At 43.5% G+C, this 17448-nt stretch overlaps 1 protein-coding gene across 8 annotated transcripts in view; it reads right to left on the bottom strand.

Annotated features, from left to right (window-relative positions):
- Positions 1 to 4189: 4189 nt before the first annotated feature.
- Positions 4190 to 17448, bottom strand: part of PPM1L (protein phosphatase, Mg2+/Mn2+ dependent 1L) — a 331904-nt gene continuing 318645 nt past the window's right edge. For 7 of the 8 annotated variants that reach the window (XM_086392649.1, XM_086392639.1, XM_086392721.1 and 4 more), the window contains 2 exons: positions 13545 to 13706; positions 7474 to 9964 (listed from right to left, as the gene is read on the bottom strand). In XM_086392649.1, coding sequence (XP_086248775.1) covers positions 9618 to 9964; positions 13545 to 13706 — 509 coding nt within the window. In that variant the 3' untranslated portion in view covers positions 7474 to 9617. Of the gene's footprint in view, positions 9965 to 13544; positions 13707 to 17448 lie in introns of all 8 variants that reach the window. The other variant, XM_086392628.1, reaches the window with a different exon arrangement.

Genomic DNA, 17448 nt, shown 5'->3' with positions numbered 1-17448 from the left:
GTCTAATACATCATTTCTATAGGATTTTAAAAAAATTATATGAGCAAACGTGACCTTTGTAATTATATGAAAAAGTCTCTAGGAAGCAGGAACATTAAATAACCCTGTGCTTTGTCTTTGTGAAATGGTCAGTTTTAAATTGAATACTCACTGGCATTCATGTTGGTGTTTGAAAAATTATCAAATTTAGAACTCACCCCCAGATGTAGCTGTGAGCGACTTTATCTGACTTCAGTTTTACTGAGACACCCTAAAATATAAGGTCTATCATTTAGTGTCTCTTACTATTTGAAAAAAAAAAAAATCTAGAAAGGAGTATTCCCTCCTTGAAATGCACAAATTCTTAGGATTCAGGGTAAACAATGTCTAGCATTTGGAATGGAGAAGGCGATGGCACACCACTCCAGTACTTTTGCCTGGAAAATCCCATGGATGGAGGAGCCTGGTAGGCTGCAGTCCATGGGGTTGCTAGGAGTCAGACACGACTGAGCCACTTCACTTTCACTTTTCACTTTCATGCATTGGAGAAGGAAATGGCAACCCACTCCAGTGTTCTTGCCTGGAGAATCCCAGGGACGGGGGAGCCTGGTGGGCTGCTGTCTATGGGGTCAGAGTCGGACACGACTGAAGCGACTTAGCAGCAGCAGCAGCAGCATTTGGAAAGCAAACAGTACTTAGGACAGTGAAAGTGGCTTAGGAGAGCAGTAAATAATACCATATGTATCTGTTTTCACTGGCAAAGAATGGAACAAGGGTGGTAATTTTACTAACTTTATAAATAACTCAGGATTCATTTTTACTTCAATGTTATTTACTTAACTTCAGAAAGAGCACAAATATTAGAATGATTCATGATGTTAATAAAATATAATGTCTCCTTAATTGAAAATATTTTATTTTTCTTCAGTTTTGTCTTAAATACTTTGTTGAAAATGCTCTTCTTTACATTCTGACTTTGATCTCATTGGAAATTAATTTTTCACTTTTTAAAATTAAAAAAATGCCTCAAGCTATATTTTCCTTATATATTACTCTACCTAGGCCATCAGTCATACAAAAAGAAGATTTAGAATTGTATTTATTAACATGTAAGCAAAGCTTTAACCAGTACTGTAAATGGGAAGCCTTGAATTTGAGTGAGTGAAAAGTGAGAAAACCTGCTTTCTCAGGTCTACGTGCATGGGCGTACCAGGCAGCACAGTGGTAAAGAAGATGCCTGCCAGTGCAGGAGACGCAGGTTGGATCCCTGGGGCAGGAAGATCCCCTGGCATAGGAAACAGCAACCCACTCTACTATTCTTGCCTACAAGACTCCATGGACAGGAGTCTGGTGGGCTATAGTCCATGGGGTCACAGAGAGTCATATACAACTGAGCACGTGGGTCTCTGTGCAGGGGTCAACAACTGCTATTAAATACAACATATGCAAGTAAAATTCTAACAGTCCAAATTTCTGATAACCAACTTTTTACATTATTCATGTTGAAAAAGCAAGAGAGTTTCAGAAAAACATCTATTTCTGCTTTATTGACTAGCCAAAGCCTTTGACTGTGTGGATCACAATAAACTGTGGAAAATTCTGAAAGAGATGGGAATACCAGACCACCTGACCTGCCTCCTGAGAAATCTGTATGCAGATCAGGAAGCAACAGTTAGAACTGGACATGGAACAACAGACTGGTTCCAGATAGGAAAAGGAGTTCGTCAAGGCTGTATATTGTCACCCTACTTATTTAACTTCTATGCAGAGTACATCATGAGAAACGCTGGGCTGGAGGAAGTACAAGCTGGAATCAAGATTGCCAGGAGAAATATCAATAACCTCAGATATGCAGATGACACCACCCTTACGGCAGAAAGTGAAGAGGAACTAAAAAGCCTCTTGATGAAAATGAAAGAGGAGAGTGGAAAAGTTGGTTTAAACCTCAACATTCAGAAAACTAAGGTCATGGCATCTGGTCCCATCACTTCATGGCAAATAGATGGGGAAACGGAAACAGTGCCTGACTTTATTTTTCTGGGCTCCAAAATCACTGCAGATGGTGATTGCAGCCATGAAATTAAAAGATGCTTACTCCTTGGAGGGAAAGTTATGATCAACATAGACAGCATATTAAAAAGCAGAGACATTACTTTGCCAACAAAGGTCCATCTAGTCAAGGCTATGGTTTTCCCAGTGGTCATGTATGGATGTGAAAGTTGGACTATAAAGAAAGCTGAGCGCCCAAGAATTGCTGCTTTTGAACTGTGGTGTTGGAGAAGACTCTTGAGAGTCCCTTGGACTGCAAGGAGATCCAATCAGTCCACCCTAAAGGAGATGAGTCCTGGGTGTTCACTGTCAGGACTGATGTTGAAGCTGAAACTCCAATACTTTGGCCACCTGATGCGAGGAGCTGACTCACTTGAAAAGACCCTGATGCTGGGAAAGATTGAGGGTGAGAGGAGAAGGGGACGACAGAGGATGAGATGGTTGGATGGCATCACCGACTCAATGGACATGGGTTTGGGTGGACTCTGGGAGTTGGACAGGGAGGCCTGGTATGCTGCGGTTCATGGGGTTGCAGAGTCAGACACGACTGAGTGACTGAACTGAATGTCTGATTACTCTCAAGGTTTTTTTTCTCCTAGTTCCTTGACTATTACTTCTACCTTTGTTTCTGCATGAGCACATTTAAAATTATGCCTTGTCTAATTAATATAGAAATATGTTGAGATACTGCATGGCCTCACATTTAACCTCTGAACTTCTTTATGACAAAAGGTAATGGGAGAATGTGGCTGAAACATGGTCCCTTTCCTATGAAGAAGTGACCCAGGCAGACTGCCCTGCCTCCTAACCCTCCCCCCACCACAATCTGCCATTGAAGCCCTCACAGTAGGGCTGTGCTCAAAGCTAGGGACTCTGGTCCTTAGAGGTTTTGAGATTAATTTGGATTCAGCAAATGTCAGAGGGGATTTCTGTGATAGTTAATGCCAGATTATAGGACTTTTAGAGTAAATAGGGACTTCCCTGGTAGCTCCGGAGAAGGCAATGGCAATACTCCAGTACTCTTGCCTGGAAAATCCCATGGATGGAGGAGCCTGATAGGCTGCAGTCCATGGGGTCGCTACTTCACTTTCACTTTCATGCACTGGAGAAGGAAATGGCAACCCACTCCAGTGTTCTTGCCTGGAGAATCCCAGGGATGGGGGAGCCTGGTGGCTGCTGTCTCTGGGGTTGCAGAGAGTTGGACACGACTGAAGCGACTTAGCAGCTGGTAGCTCAGATGGTAAAGCGTGTGCCTACAATGCGGAAGGCCCGGGTTCAATCCCTGGGTTGGGAAGATCCTCTGGAGAAGGATATGGCACCCCACTCCAGTACTCTTGCCTGGAAAACCCCATGGACAGAGGAGCGTGGTAGGCTACAGTTCATGGGGTCGCAAAGAGTCGGACACAACTGAGCAACATCACTCAGAGTAAATAGAACCACATCTGTAAATATAATCCACATTTTTGCAACTTGCTTTTTGGTCTCATTTTTTTTTCCTTTTCAACATTTTTTTTTTAATTGTAAAATACACACAAAATGTGTCATCTTAACTGAGTTCCCTGTGCTATACAGTAGATTCTCATTAGTTATTTATAGCATGTATATGTTAATCCCAGTCTCCCAATTCATCCCACCTCTCATCCCCACCTTGGTATCCATATGTTTGTTCTCTACATCTGTCTATTTCTGCTTTGCAAATAAGGACATCTATACCATTTTTCTAAATTCCATATATATAATATGATATTTGTTTTTCTGACTTACCTCACTTTGTATGGTAGGCTCTAGGGCCATCCATGTCTCTGCAAATGACACAATTTCTTTCCTTTATATGGCTAATATTCCAGTGTATATATGTACCACATCTTTTTTTAATCCGTTCCTCTGTTGATGGGCATTTAGGTTGCTTCCATGTCCTGGTTATAGAATACAGTGCTGTAGTGAATACTGGGGTGCATCTATCTCTCTGAAGTATGGTTTTCTCTGGGTATATGCCTAGTTGGATTGCTGGGTCATATGGTAATCCTATTTTTAGTTTTTAAAGGAATCTCCATACTGTTCTCCATAGAGGCTATATCAATTTACATCTTTTTTGGTGGAGTTGTGAATTGTGCAAATGCCGGTGATGATCTGTTAAAATGAACAGTTACTACATGCTCTCTTCAAAGTCCTTAACTTGGATTTATTGAAGTGATTGTACAAATGAAGGTGTGGTTATTACTAAACACATGAACATGATCATAATCAACCCTTGGTTAAACAGTTTGCGGCTTAACAGTGGTAAAAATAAAAAATAATGGACAAAGCATCAACATTATTAAGAATTAGCAAATAAACTTACATACTAGAAAACAAGTTTTAGAATCAGGTATATAATGGAAACCTCACAATCACTTGCTCTGTGCAATCTGCCACCTAGTCTAAGTGGTCTTACTTTCAGTTTTATGCTATTTTGGATAACAACGAGAGAGTGTATTCCTAAATACTGGCTGTAATTTTAAGATAATGACTTTACTGTAAATTCACTTTGTACCATGTTTTCAACTAGATTTATTTCCTCTGTGGTGTGGATTCTCTCTCAGAGCTTTCTGAACATATTACCCAGGCTGAGAGTGACAATTATGGAGCTATAGTCAAGCCTTACATTTTAGGCAAGAAATAACTTGCCAAACTTAATTATATATATAAAACGTGAAAGATGGGACAACATGGGATAAGGATTTTAGAATGAATAAGAAAAGAGAGTAAGTAAATGTAAATCGTTTACATTTCCATTATTATACAATGGATACATAATTTTTAAAAGTCTAGTTAGAATTTAAAAAATGAATTAATACCAAATCTGCTATCCTCCCTTTTCTATTATTTTAAATAGATTTTCTTACTCTCACATAGTGATAAAATATAAGTATTTATTTTGATTCTATCTGAAAAGCAAAGATAACTTCACAAAAGCAACTAAAAGGTCTTGGAACAAATTTTAAAAATCCTTAGCTGTAGCAAGGTTTTTGCTTATTATTCATACAAAAAGAAGGGAGCCCATGTTTAGAGTTTCAAGCAAGATCACCGAGCTTCTACTATTGATGTGAGGCTGCTGAAGGTCAAAGTAAATCATACTATTTCTTAATCCTGCTTTCATTAACAAATCAGCCTCTTCCATGAAAGGATGAGTGCTTCTAAATGGCAAACTATGCTGCAACCACTAAGAGTCACTGAATGAGAAAACAGTAATATTTCCATATAGCAGAATTTCCCAAAGTGGTTCCTATGGAACACAGGCTTCTTGGAGTGTTACTAGGTATTACTCAAAAAAGTTTCCATGGTCAGATGAATCTGGAAAACACTAGAACTACATATGTGGTATTTTTTTTTTTTTTTAGCTTTCTTCAGAGGATATTTAAATTAGAACCTTCAATGTACTAACTTTCTAAGATAGTATGTTTTCCAAAACTCTTTTGACCCTGGAACCCTATATGAGGAAGAGTATCTTTGGAGCTTGTGTCCTGTGGAACATGCTGGGGGAGCACTCCTGCAGTGCTCAACTAATTCGCTTCAAAGTCTAGATGTGAATGAGTTAATCCAGGGGCAATTAAAAAGGCCCTAGTCTAATGGGCTTCCCTGGTGGCTCAGACGGTAAAGCGTCTGTCTGCAATGCGGGAGACCCGGGTTCGATCCCTGGGTCGGGAAGATCCCCTGGAGAAGGAAATGACAACCTACTCCAGTACTCTTGCCTGGAAAATCCCATGGACAGAGGAGCCTGGTAGGCTACAGTCCATGGGGTTGCAAAGAGTTGGACACGATTGAGCAAATTTATTTTACTTTACTTTATGGTATCTAATGGTCATATCATTTCTGCAGAGCTAGGTCAGGAATGCTGGTGTGATGAGCTAATGAACATCAAAATCAGTCTCATACTGGGTCAAAAGAAGGAAACAATTTTCTGAGATCACTGGAAAATAAAACCTTATCCAGAGTATGGATTACTGTACTTCCAAATGTACAATGAACTGTTGCCCTTTCTAAACTTTCTGTGTTTCCAGTTGCAAGAGAGTTAGATCTAGCATCAATTCGGCTGGGGGCGGGGGGGAGCGGGGGGGAAGTCAGGAAAATCAAAGTATACTTGGCAAAGGAAGAAGTGATCACTCCCTTTGTGAATCCCTCATGTATGGATGAACATTCCAGTGATCCAATTCAATTGTGTAATCAACTTCCTAGAACCACTTCAGATAGGGTTGGCGATGCCATCACTCACGTAATCCTGTCTGCACAAAATGTTCATGGGTTGAAATCACATCAGTTGTATGTAATAAGGCCCATTTTAAATATCCAAATTGCATGGGCTCCCTGGTGCTCAGACGGTAACGAATCCGCCTGCAATGCAGGGAACCCAAGTTTGATTTCTGGGTCAGGAAGATCTCTGGAGAAGGCAATGGCACCCCACTCCAGTACTCTTGCCTGAAGAATCCCATGGATAGAGGAGCCTGGTAGGCTCCAGTCCATGGGGTCACAAAGAGTGGGACCCAACTGAGTGACTCACACTTTCACTTTCATATGCTCCTTCACTCTGTAAAACACTCTGTAATACTCTTACCACATAGACAAGACGCTAGAGGCCAATGCCTTCAGTCCAAGGCTAGGAACAGAATGTAGCCTTGGTTACCAGGAACATGTACAGTTATGCTGTGTTAGAATGGTGACCTCAGAGTCAAGTGCTTTGGGCAAGTTGGTCACATAAAATAAATGCTGGTCTTGGGAGCTAGTTTCAGAATTTTCCATGTAAGTATTAATTTATTCCTTTCACTAGAGATCTGCAAATACAGTGACTTAAAAAAAAAAGTTTCCATGACTTCTCCCCTCCCCGCCACCCCCCACCCCCGCACCAAATTCTGAGCCATTGTAAGAGTACAAATTGCCACTAGAGCAGCAGGAAAGCAGTGCATTAATGAAGACCTGGGCTTGGCATCTTGCTGGGGGGTCATAAGCACATGATCATTGGTTCCCAGCTTCATTTCTTAAAGACTATAAAACCATTCCAAAATTTGGCACCATGGGAGCTATTGGCAATGCGAACTTGGGCTGGGAAGCTGGGGTGACGGTTCCAAAGCTTTGGCAGTGCTATTTCAGGAAGCTTCACATGCAAACTTCTCAAGTCAGTTTCCCTAACTAGACTCAACCTTCATGTCCCTAGAAAATGGGGCGGCTGGCTGGAGAGCCACAGGGCACCCCGGGTGAGGTCTGCAGACCACCCCCAGAGGCTGGAGGCAGCTGAGAGAGAAAGAGAGAGAGAGAGAGAGCGATCAAGCTCCAGGAGAATGGGGAAGGGAACAAAGTAGCCTGACTTGAGACATAACTATTCATCAAATTGCAGCTATTTTTGCCTGTTTCAAAAATCTACAAGCCAAACTGGGAGAAAAAGAGGCAGTAAAAAATACACACACTACTTGGTTAAAGTCAGGAATGGGTTCATTTCTACAAAGAAAAGTTTAGAAGATGCCTTGTGAACCTCAGTCAGAGGGAAAGCCACACACTCCTGCACTCAGCACCATCTACTAAGACATTTCACAGGGCAGAGAAACACTGATTTACTAATTTAGTAGCTTTTCTTCTTCATCTTCACCAAAACAGTACCATTTTCATTTTACACAATAACAATGATCACAGAACTTAAAAAGGTCTTTCCATGGTTATTTATGAATTCCGGGCTAAGTTTAAAATAGAAAAAGGAAAATTAACTATGTACTGTAACATGCTGACACTGGTTACTCCTGGACTCCAGGTAGAGGGTGGGCTCCAGTAACTTCATAATCAGAATGTCCTGAATCCCCAAACTCAGGCCACCTGGCCCGACCATCCCATCAATGGTCATAACCAGCATGTTTCCCACAACTCCCTCCCCACCCCCACCTCAAATACACACGTCCAAACGTTGTGCCTCTCAAGAGGCAGAGACTCCAGTCTACCATGAAGGCAGGTATTTTGTACTGGAACATGCTACACTTAAAAAAACCAAAACCAAGGTTCTAATTCTAATATTGTAGATTCCAATGTTAGTTTACAAAAGTAAGTACATCACTTGGGAAACCATTATTCTTTCAGTTAAAGAAAGGTTAAGAGCTCAGAGGGATCCAGACAGATCACAGTCCTCGGCAGCCACAAGGGGATCTTTGCATCCTCCCGAGTTCTCTCCTAGGACCTTCCACATTTGAAGAAGGCAGGGGAGGAGGTGGTCAGCGAATGGGGCCTCGGAGAAGCCATAAAGACAAATGCCCACTCTGGAAGGACAAAACCAGGTGGATGCCCTGGTTTTTCAGACACAGACTGGGTGGGGATGCCGTGAAAATCTTGTTTGGCTGTTTGAGCCCAGCATTTTCCATAATAAAATACTGAGATTGGAAACGTGACATTGGTGATAAGAAATGAAAAGTAGCAGGTCTGGCCCCAAAATAACTCAATGGTTTGCAACCAAACATTAAAGACTGCTGCCTTTCCACCATCTAGCAGAAGCACATCCCAGTAATTCACTACCGAATTCCAACAGGAGGCTGGGGACTCTGAATGGCTTCAGGGGGCACACATGCAGTTCTATGCAGCTGCTTCTCAGAACAACACTTGAGAGACACTCAAAAGCTACTTGGAGAGAAAGAAATGCACAAAACTAGGCAGCTGGCACTCAAGTCAGGAAGGCAACCTCAGTGGCTTTCTCTCCCAATGCAAAGCAGCAAACTTCCCAGGGGATGCTGTGACTTATTTGGCTGTGATTTCCCCATCTATCCTTAAAGGTAAAAGGAATTATGGTGTTGCGATTTGCTTTTTTCCACTTGGTACTGTAAAAAAATCACGGTGTCTGGTGGTAAAGTTTAACAGCTGCCTATTCCATTAGGTAAGGTGTAAGCAAAAGGTTAAGGCCATGCATGATTAGGATAAACACACAAAGACTGGTTGGGTGGTATACAAAGTCTATTTAACTAATGAAGGCGGGGGAAGGTGACTTCAGGGGTGCACGCGGTTCTCCTCCTCCCCACTTCCCTCAGCCTTCAAGAACAGCTGTGGAATAATAAACCATTTTCAAATCTGTTTCTGGGCTGCTGCAGAGCAGAAAAACTGGGCTTAGGAGGACAAAGCACCCTAGGGACAGCTCTGCCTCTCAGCAAGGGGCATGGCCACACTGGCTCTGACTCATGAGTTACCCACAGCATTCCTGGGAGTCCTGCCCTGCTCATTGCTCCAGCGAGAGGACACAAGGTCTGATGATCGGAGGGCCCTGTAAGGGATCTTGAAAGCAACTGCCAAAGGAGAATATATGGCACATACGCCTTTCACTTCATACATGTGACTCTACAGCTATATATATTTTGGACATTGGATGAAAGAGTTGGGAAAACACGAAGAAACCATTTTCCAGCATCTCAACTACATTGGCCAAGAGCACCCTCTGTTCACACAGCACATAGACTTAAGACAGTTGGGGATGGGGAACCCCATGTCTGGGATGGATGATCCTAATTGTAACTCCCACACCTTTCACTACATTAAAAGAGACCAGTGTGTTGAAAGTCCTTTAGTCTAAGGCAGCTGAGACCCCGAAGGGTTCACTGCTCTTCTGTTTTGCTGCTATTCCTGAACTTCACCACCATGACTGTTATATTGTCAGGGCAGCCTCTGTAAAAGGACTGTAAAACGATGCTCTTGGCCCCAAAGTGAGGTTCATCCAAGCGGTCCTTGATGAATCGAACAGCTTCCTCGTTGCTGAAAGCATCCCAGAGGCCATCTGATGCCAAGATCATGAACTCGGGCTGGAGCTTGTCCAGGTCAAAGGTCAGGATATCTGGGTCTGGGATGACCACATTGAGGTTTTTCAGTGGATAATCCCCCAGCGATCGAGACATGGCCAGGATCCCCTGGACCCTCCAGGAGCCATTGAAACTGATAAAACCACCTAGAAAGAGAGAATGAGCCCATTAGCTTGAGCAGCTGCTCTCTCACATCCTGGTGTGATTCGTGTGCACCTGCAAAGGGCTGACCTACTGTGTGTGACCTGTCATACGTGCTCCTGCTGGTGCTGCCAGGAGGGAGCAGTGTTCCTCCTGCATGGCTTGACGTCTGATCCTCTACTAGTAGATCCTCAGGCCCTCATCCTTGGCATCTTAAAGGTCTTCAAGACTAAATCAGTAGGAATATTGAGGGTAGGAGGGATGGATGGGTGAGAGCATCAGTTTTTATTAATAACTAAAGGACACCTTAGCAGTTCAGTGACTGATTGTAGGAAGCCCCAGGGAGAGGACTCAGAGACATCAGCAGAACAACACCAAAAGGCATGTGGCTGGTACCAGATACAACCACTGGGACCCATCATTAGCATGAGGCCGCCCTTGGTTGTGCCTGTATTGATTGCAAACAGCTCCCTGACTGGGAAAGGGATTAAAGAATGGTGTACTTAAGCACAGTTGTTAAAGGCTCAGGCTCTCGGGTCAGTCTACTAGGATCTGATTCCTGGCTCTGTTACTTCTAGCTCGGAGTGACTCTGGATGAGAAACTCTCTAATCCTTGGTTTCCCTGGTTGCAAAATTTGGACAATAATAGTATCTATTCCATCGAGAAGCTGTGAGAAATAGAGTTATTCTATATTAATCAGTTGGCACAGTGTCTGAATATAACATGCACTCAGTATTACACAGTGGCTCGGATGGTAAAGAGTCTGCTTGCAATGCGGAAGACCTGAGTTCGATCCCTACCTAAGTCGGGAAGATCCCCTGGAGAAAGAAATGGCTACTCACTCCAGTATTCTTGCCTGGAAAATCCCATGGCTGGAGGAGCCTGGTGGGCTACAGTCCATAGGGTTGCAAGGAGTCAGACACTACTGAGCAACTTCACTTTCACAGTCCCTATCTATTATTATGTTTTCTTTAAGGGAACTAGAACTTTGTTCATTTGCATGTTATGTCAGATATTTATTAAATATATTCTCCATGCAGGGCAGTTTGCAGGCTATAAAGTTGGACAAGATCTATACCTTTTCCTAAAGAAGCAGAGAGTCTGGCAGGAGGGGAAATCCACCTGCATTAACAGCTACAAGCACAGAGCAGTATTTTTTCAGGGAAAACCTAGCACCTGTTAAATGCTATAGGCAGATAGAAGAGAGAGGGACGATTTCCAGTTGTGATAATCAGGGCAGAGTGAGCATTAAAGCTCAGCTCTGAACAGAACGATAGGTAGGACTTCCATGAGCAGGGATATACAAGAACATTCCAGGAAGAGTGGTTTCCCGGGCAAGAGTACGGGCTCTGGAGTCACTGGGGTTTCAATTCTGGTCTCACCATTCACTAGCTGTGTGTCCTTGGGCACACAAGCCTCTCTGAGACTCCATTTCTTTGGTTGTAAAATGAGAATAACATTATCAACCTCACAAGGTAGGGAAAGAGAAAGTGTATGTAAAGCACACAGCTTAGCTCCCAGCACAAAGTGAATGCATGGTAAATGGCAGCCGACATCACTACTGTTGTACAAACAGCTTAAGGCAGGGAGACAGAAAGAATGACGTGTATTTTGACCTAGATTGGTTGGAGGGTATTATGACACCAAACAGAAGGGGGATAGGTGTCCAGAAAGGAAGGCTGAGGCCAGAGAAAACACACATAAATATAATAAAACCAATCATTGCTCATTAAGTCCTGCTGTAAAGTACACCCTCAACACAGCAGGTGAGATTAACCTCCTTGGAGATGCGGTCTGAATTTGCTCCTATAATCACTTCCGGGTGGGGGCAGGGAGGAGGAGAGAGGATAAAATGGGCTGACATGTCAGAAGAGAGCTCTAAGGTGGCATCTCAGGTGTACCGTATACACATCCCCATGGTGCTTCCTCAAGAGCAAGCTGACTGTATCCCAAGTCCAGGGTCACAGTGGATGACTGAGGAGATGCTGTCTTCATAAGCAAGGAAACTCATCAAAGCTTGACAGATGCTCTTAAAACACTGTGCCGTCCCATTGACAGAAAACCTGACCAGAGCTTTCATTAAAAATTATTCTGCATCTCAAGCAGTCACTGAAGCAGGAGGTTGTAATAAAATTCAACGATTTTGGATTCAACAGTACAGCTTCCCACTGTGAGAACTCAAACGTTGATTAGGTTCTGGGCAGAAGCTGGTATGCAGAGATTGAAGGTCAATCTGCAGACTCCCCCAGGGGGCAGGGGCACTTCTTGGGCAACGACCTGGGGGACCTGAGCTCCCTTAGGCAACAGGGCCTGCCGCGTGGCATGCAACACAGGGGCTACAAGCTGTGGTGGTCAGTTTGGGGAGAGAAGGGGTCCTCCCCTGCACAGGTAGAAAAAACGAAAGTGTCAGTTGCTCAGTCGTGTCCAACTCTTTGTGACCCCATGGACTGGAGCCCACCAGGCTCCTCTGTCCATGGGATTCTCCAGGTAAGACTACTAGAGTGGGGTGCCATTCCCTTCTCTAGATCTTCCTGACCCTGGGATCGAACCCAGGTCTCCTGCATTGCAGGTAGACTTTTTACTATATGAGCCACCAGGAAAGCCTACAGGTAGAAAAGAATCCCCCCAAATTAACTATGAAAATGTAATCAGCAACTGATAATCTTTCTTCAAGTCTTTGCCAATGTCACCTTAGTGAGGCCCACACTGACCATCCCAACACTCCCCTTTCCCTAACTTGTTCTGTGTCTCTCCATAGCAGCTATTACCTTGTAATAGACTAGATAATTTACCTGTTTTAACTTATTTATTAATAATGTCTGTCTACTCCATCCCCTACCCCGTCTCAATCCCAGGATGTCCATTTGTACCTCCAGCCCCTAGATGTTGAAAAAATAAAAAAGGGATTTTCTTCCTCCTCCAACTGACATATATACTTGGATCAGGCATTGAGCTTGGAGTTGGGAGTATACAGATGAACACACCAAAGTTCCTGCCTTAAAGAACTCATGATCAGGAAGGTAAGACAGATGAAAGGGCCAGATATGTCCACATCCTACGAAAAGTGACCCAAGAGGTCCACACAGGATGCCAGGGAAAGACTGAAGGGGTACCTAAGCCAGACTGGGGAAGCCTTTGGCTCAGTGTGACAGGGAAGGCTGCCAAAGGACATCCCAAAACCAAGTCTTAAAGGGCAAGGTCATTATTGTCCACTGGACAGTGTGGGCAACACTTGCAAAGGCACAGACGTGTGAGCTCCATGGTTCATTTGGTGGTTAGTAGTTTGGCATGGCTGAAAGGAAGCAGAGTATGGCAAGCAATGGCCCAAAGATCCCATTAGCCTTTAAACTAAGGGTTTTTTTTGGCTGTTGTGGACACGTTGGCCATGAAGAAGGGCAAATTCAGTGGCCACGCATTTGATGGGAAATGGTACAAAGTCCAGTCCCAGCTGCCTCAGCCACAGCCTCTGTACTGATCTGCTCCTCACTGGGTAAAGGAGTGTCTCTCCCAGGGAATCTCCCGGAAACCACCTAGGCCACTTGAACGAGACAGCACACAGTCCTTGGAGGCACTGATAAGCTCACCAGCTCTCTTTATCCTCTTCCTCTCCTTCAGCTGGTAGGGTTTGTGATCATGAGACAAAGGAATGGCGTTCCCATCCTTGTCACATAGGACCCCACGCGAGTCACCCACGTTGGCCACAGTGAGGTCTTTATCTGATAGCAGAGCAATCAAACACGTTGTACCTGCAAAACAGAAGAGAGAGGCCACATGGGCGGTCAGCGGCGCTTTGAGGTTAAGCTGCTTCTCGAGGTTACTGGCGTCTTCGGGTATTAAAACCACTCCTGCTGGGTGAGCATCTGACTCCAGCCACTCCGGGAAGGAGGGCTGTTCACTTCAACAACACTGATCATATCTGACAGTCAATTTTCTTAACCATGTTGGAGTGTCACTGAAATCGGCTAGGATAAGATGATCATTTTCCCAAATCATTGTTGTCTCTGGTTCTCTTGATTTAAGTGCATATCACACTTAAAAGGATTAGGAGAGAATCAAAATCGGCTTGAAGCTTCAGACAATGGATACTTATTTTCTGCTTCTTGTTGGTGCTTAGGTTCTGTGAAATCCCAGTTGAAAGTGGGAAGAATAAGGTGGGGGGGGGGTCTCTCAGTGGGAGCACCTGGACAGACCAGCAAATGACAGATGGTAACAACCAGATCCTATGGAGCCAGGGGCACAGCCTATGCAAACTAGTCTATACAGAGTCTGAGAGGAAAGACCAGTGGCCAGAAATAGGTCGGCTCCAGGGTGTGATGTGGCAGACTATCAAGGGAGAGGCAGGAAAACCTACTGTGATGAGGGAAATGACACCTAGGCCAATAGGAGGTGGGGCTTGGAGGTGGTCAGAGTCAGAAGCGAAGTAAGAGTGAAGAGCTGTTTGCCTGGGGCCCAAAGACACAAAAGGACACGTTCCCTCTCCTCAAACTCTTCCTGGAACAAGAATGGATAAAAGCAATAGAACTACAGAGTCTGGTCTAGTTGGAGGTCATCCTTCTTACCTGCCCATTACCCTCTGTTTAGCCCCTCACCTTTCTCCCCCGGCCTTCTGACAGTGTCACTGAATATGCAAATACCTGCTGAAACGCATAATCCATTAAGCTGTTGCTTCAAATTGATAATGACCTTCCTTGTTAAAATTATGCATCAATTAGTCTTCATTAATATTTAACCTCCTCATTAAGAAGATCATATTCCCTAACAGAATGTAAACTGCATCTAAACAGCTCTTGCTCTTCACAGAACAGCAGCAAAGGCTAAATTCTTTAAATAGACATAAAGAATAAATACAGGTTGATATCAAGAGGGAGGAGAATAATCAGTATATTCAGCTATTATATAGTTCTATTCAAAATTCCATGCTAAAGCCTGTGTAGCTCAAAAGTGCCTTGATTAGAAATGGAAACGCATGAAATGTTGGATGTCTCAGGATGTCTAATATGAAAGATCTTGTGAAAGGAAAAAAGACTAATCTCAGGATTATCAAAGCAAATCACAAAACTTTCATCTTAAAAAAAACTGTAAGAATGAAAATGTAACCATAAGAACAATCCATATGATTAGAAATTGTTATTCTTAGTTTTTGATATTAGCTGCATTCTGGTGTTCAACTGGCCTCACTTTGTCTTCAAGCATCTGCTTGTGTTAACCTGGTGATCACAATGACAGCACAAATTCTCCTAAAAGGCACACGCTTGGAAGTTTGAAAGGTGAAATGGAGACACTATGTTATTGGGGTATTGCATGGTTTGGGGGCATTATTCAACTCAAAGACCCCCTTTTCTTCTCACTTGGTGCACTTTGAGAAATCATATCCCAGAAAGGACTTTGAGGTCCCCATATGAGGGAAGCAAAAGGATCCACTTGGATGAGCTATGAGCCCCTTCCACATCCTCATTTCAGTCATTGCAGCTCTATATCCATTGTTAGCTTAATTGAGCTGCCATGTATCTTTCTTTTTTTTTTTTTTTTTAAGAGGAGAGAGGTCATTCCTATGGTCAGGAAAAAAAAAAAATTGAGATTTAATTGTATACGGGTTTAAAAACCCTGAAGGATTTTAAGCAGGATAGTGATATGATGAGATCTGTGTTCTATAAGATCACATCAGTGGCTTTGTGGAAGGTAAACTGGAAGCAGGGAGAACAGGGAGAGTTCGTGAGAATGTGAATTACTGTCATAAACAAAAGGATCAAGGATCAGTGACAGATTATTTAAAATCAGAACGGACAGGTCATAGAGAATAAGGACATAAAGGAGAGGGCAGAAGTCTAGAGTAATGTCCTGGTGTCTCGAAGACAGTGGGGAGGGACACTGGGTGCTCCATGGACAAGCACTTAAGGAAATGTCTACTTGGGCTTCTGGGAAAGGCTTTCTCTCTCACTGAAGGAGACACCATGCAGAACGCAACCCATTTCCTTGGCCTCGTGTGGCTCCTGTGTTTCCTGGAGGGGTGGCAGCCATGTTGCACCAGGAGTGGCTACAGCTCAGAGTCAAGGCTCTGTGCCCAGGAAGCGGAGCCAAGGGGTGAGAACCTGAGTCCCTGAGACATCACAGGACTTCTGAACTAGCCTAGACTTGCCCTGTTCTTGCTCTGGGAGACACCAAATGTCCTTACGTTTTAAGGCTTTTTATGTTGGATTTTGTTGTTATTTCTTCTTGTGGTATCCTAACTGGTTCAAGGGCTCATTGTTCAATAAGGGGATTTCTGGATGAGAGATTTAGTGTGACTGCTTTGCTTCCCTCACACATGAAGATTCACGGCTTGCCAACTTCTCTGTCAAGAAAACAATCCCATTGTTTCTATGGGTCAATAAAATCTACCTTCTGATGTGGATTTCAGGAATGTACCGCTTTGAGAAAGCGGAAATTGCCTGTGTCAACAATAGATTCTTAGACCGGACAAAAGCGGTGAGCCCCAGATGGCAGAACGAGAGTTGCAGGCAGCACTGAGGATGACTGAAATGTTACCATTCTCCCTCCGCAGAAACCTGCCTGTGTCCTGGGTGGAGGCCCAAGCATGATTGGAAACAAAACACGATGCTTCACTGTAAACAACTTGTTGTTTGGAATTTGCAGTCTTAGCTCAGGATTACAAGAGATAATTTATAATCTAATCTTACATTATAGCAGAATGTAACTACCTGGTGGTTGAGAAAAATGCCAGAAAAACATTATGCCCAAGAGGAAACACGCCAAGCCTTTTGTCTTTGGGCCTCTGTGTTCCCTCTGCCTAGCACAGTGCCTGGTCCTTGACACGGGCTAAATTGCACATGGTGATGATTCAGTTCAAGCGTGACATCTTCAGAGGCCTTCTCTGATGGGGGATCTAATTTCCTCTTGATGTCCTTTATTGCCTTCAGAACATATAATTATGTAAATATCTTGTTTATTTCTTTAAGCAATTTATTTAATGCCAATCTTCCCCTGTACAATGTAAACTTCACAAGAGTAAGAATATCACCTGCTTGTTCTTCCTCCTGTAATGCTCAAGTCTAGAATACCACTGACCTCGATATTTGCTGAATAAACACATTAACAGAGGAGTGATAAACAATAACACTCTCTTTGGTCCTGATCTAATATTATGCTAAGCACCTGCCATCTTGCTCTGAGTATATCAAACCAGTTCAACAAGACACTGTACAACATCTTCTAGATATTGCCACAGCAGGGAGATACCCAACTGTAGCAAAATACATTTTTTTACACTGATCAAAACATAAGGACCCTCCTGTACATGTATAAGCATGCTCACAGGCACACTGTTAGCAAGTAGACCGAAGTTCAGCCTAGGCCTGGCCTTAGCTCTTTCCTCCAGTCCAGGCTCCTGGCCAATGCAAATGAAACATGGGTAGGATGCCCATCATCAACAGCTTCCAAAGCCATAGCACATTGGGAAGCAATAAAAATGCATCATGGTGACCATTACAT

The sequence above is a fragment of the Bos grunniens genome, chromosome 1 (genome assembly GCF_055505025.1).
Source record: "Bos grunniens cultivar Pamir isolate PY7600 chromosome 1, Bosgru_T2T1.0, whole genome shotgun sequence".
Lineage (NCBI taxonomy): Eukaryota > Metazoa > Chordata > Mammalia > Artiodactyla > Bovidae > Bos > Bos grunniens.
The sequence above is the reverse complement of the archived record's forward strand: the minus strand, read 5'-3'. Positions and strand labels throughout refer to the sequence as shown.